This window comes from Heteronotia binoei, chromosome 18 (assembly GCF_032191835.1).
Source record: "Heteronotia binoei isolate CCM8104 ecotype False Entrance Well chromosome 18, APGP_CSIRO_Hbin_v1, whole genome shotgun sequence".
NCBI classification, from domain to species: domain Eukaryota; kingdom Metazoa; phylum Chordata; class Lepidosauria; order Squamata; family Gekkonidae; genus Heteronotia; species Heteronotia binoei.
Window position 1 is genome coordinate 39,090,026 of NC_083240.1, and position 12,573 is coordinate 39,102,598.

The 12,573-nt window shown below is 51.4% G+C and overlaps 1 protein-coding gene across 1 annotated transcript in view; it reads right to left on the minus strand.

Moving 5' to 3' along the window:
* TLCD3A (TLC domain containing 3A) overlaps nt 1–12,027 on the minus strand; it is a 29,059-nt gene extending 17,032 nt beyond the window's left edge. The window contains exons 1-2 of the mRNA XM_060259058.1: nt 11,891–12,027; nt 1,131–1,214 (exon numbers count right to left, since the gene is read on the minus strand). Coding sequence (XP_060115041.1) covers nt 1,131–1,214; nt 11,891–12,012 — 206 coding nt within the window. The 5' untranslated portion in view covers nt 12,013–12,027. The remainder of the gene's footprint in view (nt 1–1,130; nt 1,215–11,890) is intronic.
* Nucleotides 12,028–12,573: the final 546 nt, after the last annotated feature.

A 12,573-nucleotide genomic window follows, 5' to 3' on the forward strand; every position in this document is an offset into this window, starting at 1 on the left:
ATCAAACTCAGGTCGTGAGCAGAGGGCTCCGATTGCAGTACTGCAGCTTTACCACTCTGCGTCAAGGGACTCTTCATTTATAACAGGTCTAAAAGACCACAAGAATTTCCTTATATATCTTCACAGTGTGCACAAGCATTTACAGGTAAGTTCAACAAGGACAAGGCGCTGGTGTAATTCTTCACGTTTCAATGAGACCACATCTCCACTTCTGAGATGTTGCGCTGAATACTCTATAAAAAACCTGTACTGAAATTCTGGGTAGATGGTCCGATATCCCTCCTTGATGAAGATGTGGTCTCACTGAAACGTAAAGAATACCACCGGCTAGCCACGTTGAGGGTCTCTTCAGGATGTCTACACACAACTTGGAAATGTTGAGGACTTTATCTTAAGTATTACACCGGCACCTTGTTGAACTTACCTGTAAACGCTTGTGCACACTGCGAAGATGTATAAGGAAATTCTCGTGGTCTTTTAGACCAGTTGTTATAAATTATTGAAGAGCCTCGTGGCGCAGAGTGGTAAAGCTGCAGTACTGCAGTCGGAGCCCTCTGCTCACGACCTGAGTTCGAACCCACCGGAAGCTGGTTCAGGTAGCCGGCTCCAGGTTGACTCAGCCTTCCATCCTTCCGAGGTCGGTCAAATGATACCCAGCTTGCCGGGGGGGGGGGGGAGTGTAGATGATCGGGGAAGGCAATGGCAAACCACCCCGTAAAAAGTCCGCCGTGGAAACGTGAAAGCAACGTCACCCCAGAGTCAAAAACGACTGGTGCTTGCACAGGGGACTACCTTTACCTTTTTACCTTTATAAATGATTGAGCTTTCATACAAATTGTAATTGAGACGTAATTATTATTTGTATTAGCTAGTTTTCGCGGATTTTTTCCCCCCCTTGTCTCGGAGCCTTATTCCAACTTCATCATCCTTGCAGTCGGCAGTAGGCAACCAGCAGCCCCGAGCTTACACCTGCGGCCCTGGGAATCCCGTCTCCTGGGATTCTGCAGCAGGGCTTGTTCTTCAGGAAGAGCGCAGAGGGCCGCAGCTGGCCTCCTCCTGCCACTCTCCGGGTGAAAGTCCTTCCCGCACCCCTGCCTCGGCTTTTATACGGCTCCTCTTGTTTTCCTCACCTGTCACGCACCACATCCTTGCAGCTGGAGATGACGACGAGGCCAGAGAGGGTTGCCATCGTGGCTTGGATGGAGGAAACCAGCCTGTGGGGAAAGCAGCAAATTAAAAAAAAAAGAACGACCTTTAGGGAAGCGATTCACACCTGCCTTCCTGCTCCCTGCTACAAAAACAAAAAACCCCTTTGTGCATAAGCTTAGCGAGACAACATCGATAAGTAAATATTGACTGTAGCGCTAAGAAGCGAACCGATTTCAGTTCCCTCTTGCTCCTCCGGGAGGGGTGGATGGTGTTTGTACTGTCCCATTGTTCTCCAAGAAGTCGGGCTATGCCTGCACAGCTTTGGATATTGCATTATCATTGCATGACAGCCATTGCTGGCCACTGGATTGTCCTTTGTAGCCCAAATAGTCCAGTTGCAAATGATTGTGCAAAAGCCACGAATCTGTGGCTACATTCCCTCCTGCTTCTGAACAGCGGAGACCCACCCTATCTAAGAGGCAGCCGCCACTCGGAACATATGAAGCATATGAACATATGAAGCTGCCTTACACTGAATCAGACCCTCGGTCCATCAAAGTCAGTATTGTCGACTCAGACCGGCAGCAGCTCTCCAGGGTCTCAAGCTGAGGTTTTTCATGCCTACTTGCCTCGGCCCTTTTTAGTTGGAGATGCCGGGGATTGAACCTGGGACCTTCTGCTTACCAAGCAGATGCTCTACCACTGAGCCACCATCCTTCTCAAAAGTGATGTGACCTCATGAGTTTTAAAATAAGGAACGGAGGGATATATCCCCCTTCTTCGTTTCTGTTTGGTTTCCGTGTCTCGTTGTTGCAAATTTGTTTCCTTTGGCCTGTTTTCATCGTTGGTGGCACCAATTTCTTTGTTGCTTTTGTAAGTGTTAACGCATCGTTTATACATTAGAGCATTTAAAACGGCGTGAATTGACGGGGAAATTGGGGTGAAGAAACAGAAAATGGTGGGCAAAGAAAGACAGGAGAATTCACACCGACTCACGCACACGCATGAAGCTGCCTTACACTGAATCAGACCCTCAGTCCGCCAAGGTGAGTATTATCTTCTCAGACTGGCAGCCGCTCTCCCAAGCTTTGGGCTGAGGTCTTTCCCATCAACTTCTGCCGGATCCTTTTATCTGGGGATGCCGGGGATTGAACTGGGGCCCTTTTGGCATGCCAAGCAGATGCTCTACCACTGAGCCACAGCCTTTCCCCTAAAGCAGAGCTTCATACATGAACGCACATGAACCTGCCTTATACTGAATCAGGCCTTTGCTCCATCGGGGTCAGTATTGCCTACTCAAACAGGAAGCAGCTCTCCAGGGTCTCAAGCAGAGGTCTTGGACATTGCCCGGTCCTTTTAACTGGAGATGCTGCTGGGGATTGAACCTGGGACCTTTGCATGCCAAGCAGTTGAACATATGAAGCTGCCTTTTATTGAATCAGACCTTTGGCCCATCAAAGTCAGTATTGTCTTCTCAGACTGGCAGCGGCTCTCCAGGGTCTCAAGCTGAGGTTTTTCATACCTATTTGCCTGGACCCTTTTTTGGAGATGCCAGGGATTGAACCTGGGACCTTCTGCTTCCCAAGCAGATGCTCTACCACTGAGCCACCGTCCCTCCTCCCTACCACTGAGCCGCAGCCCCTCCATGAGAGAAAGAAACAGAATGAACACAGGGAATTTAGAAGAAGACGGCTGCAGATTTATACCCCTCCCTTCTCCCTGAATCAGAGACTCAAAGCGGCTTACAATTTCCTCTATCTTTCCCCCCACAACAGAACCCTGTGAGGTGGATGGGGCTGAGAGGGCTCTCACAGCAGCTGCCCTTTCAAGGACAACTTCAGCGAGAGCTATGGTTAACCCAAGGCCATTCCAGCAGGTGCAAGTGGAGGAGTGGGGAATCAAACGCGGTTCTCCCAGATAAGAGTCCGCACATTTAACCACTACACTAAACTGGCTAGAGTTGAAAGAAGTAGTAAAATGCAACAGTATCCCTATCTGAACACCAACCATCCAGCAAGGCACTAAAACAAGGCCGCAGGAGTGCTTCTTTGGCATCGCTGTCCCTCAACACTAGCCTTTCCTCCCCCCTACCCCACCCCCAGACAGTTGTGGGGCTCTGACCCTGGGCATCCAATGGGGGTATTTCTCATCCCGCCAACCAAGGTTGGATCGCCGAGGGCAGAAAGGGCAAAGAGAAGTTTCAGCAGTGTAACTAAGGGGTGTAATTTTTGCTGCCCCCCTTTTCCTTTCAGTTAAAAAGGAAAAGGAAAGGTCCCCTGTGCAAGCCCAGTCGTTTCTGACTCTGGGGTGACGTCGCATCACAACGTTTTCATGGCAGACTTCTTATGGGGTGGTTTGCAACTGCCTTCCCCAGCCATCCACACTTTCCCCCCAGCAAGCTGGGGACTCATTTGACTGACCTCGGAAGGCTGAGTCAACCTTGAGCCAGCTACCTGAACCCGGCTTCCTCCGGGATCGAACTCAGGTCGTGAGCAGGGCTTGGACTGCAGCACTGCAGCTTTAGCACTCTGCACCACAGGGGTGCTACGTACATACAAACACATACACACCATAGTCGATTCGGGTGGGTCGCCGCGTCGGTCTGAAGCAACAGAACAAAATTCGAGTCCAGGGGCAATCTTTAAGACCAACCAAGTTTAATTCCGGGTGTAAGCTTTTGTGTGCAGGCACACAGAAGCTTCTACCTTGAATTAAACCCTGTTGGCCTTAAAGGTGCCACTGAAACTCCAACATCTCGTAGTGGTTTGAATCAGCGAGCCGCAGCCTTACCCACCGACCTGTTAAAAGGCAACTTGGCAAGGTCGTCCTGTTCAGATAAGAAGGCAAATATCCTTAAATCAATAAAGCCGACTTCTGTTATTCATTCATTCGCTTGCCAGAGGAATTGTACTTTGTGTTTGGGTCTCTGTTTGCGTCTCCATTTGTTTGGTTGGGTGTCTTTGGGAAATGCTGGGAGACTCGGCCAACTGTCTGGGCAGTATGGATGTTGGGGGGGGGGGGTGTTATTCTCCAGAGGGCTTCTGACTGTGCGTTCTCCCAGCGCTTTGGAAACCACAACACGAAACCACCTTGGCTGCGGTGCCATTTGGAGCGGGCACAATGTGAGCATAAAGGGAACAGGAAGTCCAAGGGCCTTTCGCCTCATGATACATGGAGGTTTGCTGCCTTTGATTTTAAAGCATGCCTGTAAAAATGCAGCATGCAACGCAGACTGCGCTTCTGGCTGGTTCCCTGTTTAGGGGAGTTTTAGCCCATTTCTTGCATTGCAGTTGTCAGAAAGGACATAGGCTTGAAAGGCTTAGAGAGCCAGGGTAGACCTGAGGCCTGTTGTTAGACTCTCCCAGGTTGCTGAGGGTTTTTTCCCCTCCCCTTAAGGCTTGGGAAGCAGCCACAGCTCTGGGACAGAGTATCTGCTCTGTATACAAAAAAATCCCAGGTTCCATTCCCAGCATAGCTCATGAGCAACGTTCCCTCTAAGCTGCAGAGTCTTGTGAGCAAAAATTCTACTTTGTGAGCTATTGGCATTAAAGCTGTGAGCTACTGCACACATTATTGCGCTCTGGGGCCATTTTTCCTGAGCGAAGACAAAAATATGTGAGCTGGAGGCTAAAAATCTGCGAGCTAGCTCACGCTAACTCAGCTTAGAGGGAACACTGCTCAGGAGTTGTTGGGGTTTTTTTTTTTTTACTTTATTTCCCTTTTCTTCATTGCTGGAAGTAGTTTACAATGAAAGCAAACAGATTAAAAACAAACTGAGAAGCCTGTCGTGCATTTAAATACCAATATAAAAAATTGCTATTCCAACTATTGGGTCACAGCCTGACTAAAGAAAACCACCATACTCTGACCCTGGGCGAGAGGGAAGAGGCATCCCTGACTTCAGCTAACCACTTGTTCCTTAAGGACAAGGCCACCACAGAAAATATTTCCCCCTGCCTGTTAGAAGACGATTTCGGATTTATATCCCATAAAACGGTCTGCCACAAAAACATTGTGAAAGCAGCATCACCCTAGAGTCGGAAACGACTGGTGCTTGCATGGGGGACCTTTCCTTTCCTTTTCCTCCACTCCGAATTTCAGAGTCTCCGAGCGGCTCCCAATCTTCTTTACCTTCCTCCCCCACAACAGACACCCTGTGAGGTGGGTGGGACTGAGAGGACTCTCACAGCAGCTGCCCTTTCAAGGACAGAAGAAGAAGAAGACCGTAGATTTATACCTTGCCCTTCTCTCTGAATCAGAGACTCAGAGTGGCTTACAATCTCCTATATCTTCTCCCGAACACAACAGACACCCTGTGAGGTAGGCGGGGGCTGAGAGAGCTCTCCCAGCAGCTGCCCTTTCAAGGACAGCTCTGCCAGAGCTATGGCTGACCCAAGGTCATTCCAGCAGGAGCAAGTGGAGGAGTGGGGAATCAAACCCGGTTCTCCCAGATAAGAGTCCACACAGTTAACTACTCCACCAAACTGACTCTCTAGGAGGGAAGAGAGCAGGCTTCATCAGGATCCATAAGGTTCATCTTGGTCTTGTGCATGGAGAGGCAGTCCTTCAAGCACATGGGATTTGGCCATGAAGGGCTTTAAATGTCAAAAGCATTTAATTGGATCTGGAATACTACTGCCATACAGGGCTTTTTTTGCAGCAGGAACTCCTTTGCATATTAGGCCACACCCCCTGGAGCTTACAGTAGGCCCTGTAAGGGGACCCCTGTAAGCTCTTGGAGGATTGAGTACATCAGGGGGTATGTGGCCTAATATGCAAAGGAGTTCCAGCTACAAAAAAAGCACCATGGATGGCCTAGCTCACGCCCATTCATAGGCAAGCTGCTGCATTCTGGACCAAGAGCAACATCCAATCCGTCTTCAGGGGCAGCCCCGAAAACAGCACATTGCAGCAGTCTAGTCTCAAGGTCACAGTAGCATGGATCAAAGTTTGTCAGATCAACTGTGTCCCAAAACGGGTGGATTTACCTGCCCAGATTTAGTGAAAGAAAGCATTCCTGGCCACAGCATTGACCTGCTACTCCAGGAGTGGCCAAACTGTGGTGTGGGAGCCACATGTGGCTCTTTCACACATAAGTGTATGGCTCTCAAAGCCCACACTGCCCTGTTGGCTGGCTTGGAGGAGGCATTTCTCTCTTTAAATTGCTTCTCCAAGCCAAGCCAGCCAGTGGCTTGGAGAATGCATTTAAAGTTGCTTTCTTTCCACCTCTCTCTTTCTCCTCTTTCCTTCCATCTATCACCTTCCCTCCATCCCAGCTCTCAAGCACCTGACATCCATGTCTTGCGGCTCTCAAACATCTGACGTTTATTCTGTGTGACTCTTACAGTAAGCAGTGTTTGACCACCTTTGTGCTACTCTATGGACAAGTTCTAGTCCAAGGGTGGCCACACTGTGGCTCTTTCACACATAACGTGTGGCTCTTGAAGCCCTCGCTGCCCTATCGGTTGGCTTGGAGAAGGCATTTGTCTCTTTAAATCACTTATCCAACCAAGCCAGCTGGCAGCTTGGAGGATGCACTTAAGAGTTAAAGTTGCTTTCTTTCCACCACTCTCTCCCTCCTCCCACCCCCATCTATTTGCCTTGCTTCCTTGTCTCACAGCTCTCGAACATCTGATGTTCATGTCTTGCGGCTCTCAGACATCTGACATTCATTTCTTGCAGCTCTCAGACATCTGGCCTTTTATTCTACGAGGCTCTTACATTAAGCAAGTTTGGCCACCCCTGCTAGTCCAAGGGCAGACCTCAACCCTGGAGAGCCACTAATCAGAGAGCGCAGACGATACCCATTGGAATAGGTCAAGAGCCTGACTCAAAATAAAGCCGCTCTATTCAATTGTTACGCGATCAAGGCAGAAAGCGGTCCGGGGGAAACCTGATCTTTTGGACAGAGATGTCACTGCCGGGCTCTAAAGTGTTTTCTGGATTCAAATACTCCCCTTCCCAGAGCGGCTAGTTTCCCCATGATGGGAAACGTACACACATGCATTTCCTCCCGTGGGGCAGATATCGGTTGCTAAGGGAAGAACTGAGATGGGGGAAACACCACAGGGGTATCTGTCCCCTGGTACCCCCAGTTCTTGTCCAACCTCCCCCATTCCCACCCCAATTGCTTTTAACCTTTCAAAATACCATGAGCGATCACGGCAATTCCAAATTTTAAAAGGGCACGTCCTCCCATATGCAATACTCCCTCTAAGCCAGGGGTAGCCAAACTTACTTAACATAAGAGCCACATAGAATAAACATCAGATGTTTAGAGAACCACAAGACATGAACGACAGACGTTTGAGAGCCACAAGACAGGCAGGAGGGAGATAGATGAGGAGGGAGGGAGCGGTGGAAAGAAAGCAACTTTAAATGCATTCTCCAAGCTGCTAGCTGGGTTGGCGAAGTGATTTAAAGAGACAAATGCCTTCTCCAAGCCGGCCAATGGGATGGTGGGGGCTTCAAGAACCGTACCCTGTTCTAAACTGTGATCTTGTGAGCAAAAATTCTACTTCATGAGCTATTGGCATCAAAGTTGTGAGCTAATGCATAAATTAGTTCGCCCTGGGGCCATTTTGTCTAAGCCAAGGCAAAAATGTGTGAGCTGGAGGATAAAAAGCTATGAGCTAGCTCACACTAACTCAGCTTAGAGGGAACACTGCCCACATGTACTCACAGTGCTGGGAAATTTCCCCCTGAGCTCCCTCTTAGCCAACTATTTTTCATGCCACCCTTCCTCCATATTGGAGTCCTCCCTCGTGAATTCTATTTTTACAACAATCCTGCAGGCCTAACAATCTGCTCTGGCAACAATTCCCACGCAACTGTGCTGCTTCAGCTGTGACAGCCCTTCACTAAACATTGGGTACACCGTCTCTTGCGAACAGCTAAGCGTGCAGTCGGCTGAGCCAGTATGGTGTCGTGATGAGACCAGAATCTGGGAGACCCAGGTTCAAATCCCCACTTGAGCCAAGAACATAAGAGAAGCCACGTTGGATCAGGCCAATGGCCCATCCAGTCCAACACTCTGTGTCACATAAGAACATAAGAGAAGCCATGTTGGATCAGGCCAGTGGCCCATCCAGTCCAACACACTGTGTCACATAAGAACATAAGAGAAGCCATGTTGGATCAGGCCAACGGCCCATCCAGTCCAACACTCTGTGTCACATAAGAACATAAGAGAAGCCATGTTGGATCAGGCCAGTGGCCCATCCAGTCCAACACACTGTGTCACATAAGAACATAAGAGAAGCCATGTTGGATCAGGCCAACGGCCCATCCAGTCCAACACTCTGTGTCACATAAGAACATAAGAGAAGCCATGTTGGATCAGGCCAGTGGCCCATCCAGTCCAACACTCTGTGTCACATAAGAACATAAGAGAAGCCCTGTTGGATCAGGCCAATGGCCCATCCAGTCCAACACTCTGTGTCACATAAGAACATAAGAGAAGCCACGTTGGATCAGGCCAATGGCCCATCCAGTCCAACACTCTGTGTCACATAAGAACATAAGAGAAGCCATGTTGGATCAGGCCAATGCCCCATCCAGTCCAACACTCTGTGTCACACAGTGGCCAAAAAAACCCCAGTGCCATCAAGAGGCCCACCAGAGAGGCTAGAAGCCCTTCCATTGTGCCCCTCCCAAGCACCAAGAATACAGAGCACCACTGCCCCAGACACAGAGTTCCAAGAATAAGCTGTGCCTAATATCCACTGATGGACCTCTGCTCCATATGCTTATCCATTCCCCTCATGAAGCCGTCTATGCTTGTAGCCGCCACCTCCTGTGGCAGTGAATTCCACGTGTTAATCACCCTTTGGGTGAAGAAGTACTTCCTTTTATCTGTTCTAACTCGACTGCTCAGCAATTTCATTGAGCTTCCACAAGTTCTCGTATCGTGAGAAAGGGAGAAAAGTACTTCTTTCTCCACCTTCTCCATCCCACGCATAATCTTGTAAACCTCTATCGTGTCACCCCGCAGTCGACGTTTCTCCAAGCTAAAGAGCCCCAAGCGTTTTAACCTTTCTTCATCTGGAAGTCTGCTGGGTGACCTTAGCCCAGTCACAGTCTCAGCCTAGCCTACCTCACAGGGTTGTTGTGAGGATAAACACGGAGAAGCAGGGAATGATGTCAGCTGTTTTGGGTCCCCACTGAAGAGAAAGGCAGGGTGCAAATAAATTTAATAATAAGAGTTGGAGCACCTCTGGGAGAAGGAGGTTCCCATGGTGACGGTTGTCACTGGAGCTCTTGGAGCAGTGCTGAAAAGTCTCCAGAAACACCTGAACCAGAGGTGGCCAAACTGTGGCTTGAGAGCCAGACGTGGCCCTTTCACACATATTGTGTGGCTCTTGAAGCCCCCACCGCCCCATTGGCCGGCTTGGAGAAGGCATTTCTCTCTTTAAATCACTCCTCCAACCCATGTCAGATGGCAGCTCGGAGAATGCATTTAAAGTTAAAGTTGCTTTCTTTCCACTTCTCCCTCCCCCACCTCTTTGCCTTCCGTCTTTTCTTCTCTCAAACATCTGACAATCGTGTATTGCGGCTCTCAGACATTGATGTTCATGTCCTGGGGCTCTCAGACATCTGACATTCATTCTGTGTGGCTCTTATGTTAAGCAAGTTAGGTCACTCCTGACCTGAACATTGAACAAATGAACCCCAGCTCAGGTCTAGAAGACGGGCGTTGCTTGGAACAGCAAGAATCCCATGCCAAATCCATCTGGAATTCCCAAGAACTTGGCTAGATCTCAAACTCCCAAGAATACCAGCTGCCAGTCAAATATCTTGAAGGTGACAACTCATAATAACACTTTGATTGCGTGAGCTGGGAACTCCTGAACTCAGGTGCGGCTTCAACCATGACCCCCTCAGGCGAGCCAAGAGCCTTTTCAGGCTGGGCTCCTCTTTCCACCCTACTCTTGACTGCAGCATCAGCCCAGGTCCCAAGCAGCGTTCCCTCTGAGTTAGTGTGAGCTAGCTCACAGATTTTTAGCCTGCAGCACACACGTTTTTGTCTTCGCTCAGGAAGAATGGGCCCAGAGCACACCAATTTATGCAGTAGCTCACAACTTTCATGTCAGTAGCTCACAAAGTAGAATTTTTGCTCACAAGACTTTGCAGCTTAGAGGGAACATTGGTCCCAAGGTTGTGAATTGCCAGAACCTGCTATAAACCACACTGGCTTGGCCAGCTTCAGCTCCAGGGCACTTGCTGCCAGATCAACCCTCCAGCACGCTCCACAGGTAACCGGGCAGGCCCACCCTTCCCTGCCCAAACAAACCCACAGCGGCTGAAGCCAGCACACACACACCCCTCAATTGGAAGAGCCATTCATTCGCCAGCCTGCAAACGTGGCCCAGGCAAGGAGCCCTGTTGGAGAAGCCCTCATGCCCCCAAGTGCCCCCAAGGAGGGACGGTGGCTCTGTGGCAGAGCATCTGCTTGGTAAGCAGAAGGTCCCAGGTTCAATCCCCAGTTTCTCCAAATGAAAAGGGTCCAGGCAAGTAAGTGTGAAAAACCTCAGCTTGAGACCCTGGAAAGCCGCTGCCAGTCTGAGTAGACAATACTGACTTTGATGGACCCAGGGTCTGATTCAGTAGAAGGCAGCTTCATGTGTTTGTCTGCTTTAGAGAGGGATAGTGGCTCAGCGGTAGAGCATGTGCTTGGTAAGCAAAAGGTCCCAGGTTCAATCCCCGGCATCTCCAACTAAAAAGGGTCCAGGCCAAGTAGGCGTGAAAAACCTTAGCTTGAGACCCTGGAGAGCTGCTGCAAGTTTTTAGTAGACAATACTGACTTCGATGGACTGAGGGTCTGGTTCAGTAGAAGGCAGCTTCGTATGTTCATCTGCTTTGGGAAGGGACTGTGGCTCAGTGGTAGAGCATGTTCTTGGTAAGCAGAAGGTCCCAGGTTCAATCCCCAGCATCTCCAACTCAAAAGGGTCCAGGCAAGAAGGCATGAAAAACCTCAACTTGAGATCCTGGAGAGCCGCTGCCGGTCTGAGTAGACAATACTGACTTTGAGGGACTGAGGATCTGATTCAGTATAAGGCAGCTTCATATGTGGGAGGGACGGTAGCTCAGCGGTAGAGCATGTACTTGGTAAGCAGAAGGTCGCAGGTTCAATCTCTGGCATCTCCAACTAAAAAGGGTCCAGGCAAATAGGTGTGAAAAACCTCAGCTTGAGACCCTGGAGAGCCGCTGCCAGTCTGAGTAGACAATACTGACTTTGAGGGACCGAGGATCTGATTCAGTATAAGGCAGCTTCATATGTGGGAGGGACGGTGGCTCAGTGGTAGAGCATGTACTTGGTAAGCAGAAGGTCCCAGGTTCAATCCAACTCAAAAAGGTCCAGGCAAGTAGGCGTGAAAAACCTCAGCTTGAGACCCTGGAGAGCCGCTGCCAGTCTGAGTCGACAATACTGACCTGGATGGACCCAGGGTCCGATTCAGTAGAAGGCAGCTTCATAGGCGTGAGTCCTCGCGCCTCCCCTCGGAAGGAATCCAGATCCCAGCCTTCCCCCAGTCCACAGTCCGAGCCCTCCCTGCGACCCTTCCGCAAAGCAACCTCCCCTCCCCCCCCCTCCTCCAGGCGCCCAAGCAGAGAGGCGCCGCCGAAGAGCTCTGCGGGACTCGCAGGCCGGCGGGCGGCGGGAAAAGCCGGCATCCCGCTGCTCGCCTCCGGCCAGACGGCGGCGCGCCCTCCCTCCCTCGCTCCCTGCGGTGCCAGCCGGTACCTGCCGCTGAGCACGATGCGGTCCTTGCGGCTCCATGCCGGCGCCAGAGTAGCCAGGCTGCGCAGGGCAGCGGCGAAGAGGGCCGGGAAGAGCAGGGCCCCGAGGGCCAGCGTCTGCCACATGCCCCCCCCAGCCCGGCCGCCCAGCGCGCTCCGCCTGCCCGGCGCTTGTCAACAGCAGCAGGCCGGCCTGCCTGCGCCCGGGAGGAGGAGGAGGAGGAGGACGAGGCAAGGCAGGCAGGAAGGAAGGGGCGGACGGCGCGCCGCCTTCCCGCGGCCGGAGCCAGCGCCTGGGAAAGGCGGGACGGCGGGGGCTCCCGAACCGCCCCCTGGGCGAGGCTGGGCGAGGAGGGGGGCGTGCCCAGGAGGCGCTGGGAGGCTGCCCACGGCCGCTTGGGACGCTCCAGGAGCTCCAGCAAGACCCGGCAGTCCCCCCCCCCCTCCCGGCCAACGCAGGCCCGGGAAGCTGCTCTGCCACCAGCCGGGCCCTCTCTGGCGCTAGGCAATTGCCTAGGGCGCTGGGCCTTCCCGGGGGACCCAATTGGGCACCCCCATGTGACCTCCTGTGGGGCTGGAGAAGAGTCTTGAGAGTCCCCCCCCCCGGGCTGCAAGGAGATCCAGTGGGTCAGCCCTCGGGGAAATCAAGCCAGACTGTGCCCTGGGAGGTCAGATGCTGAAGGGGAG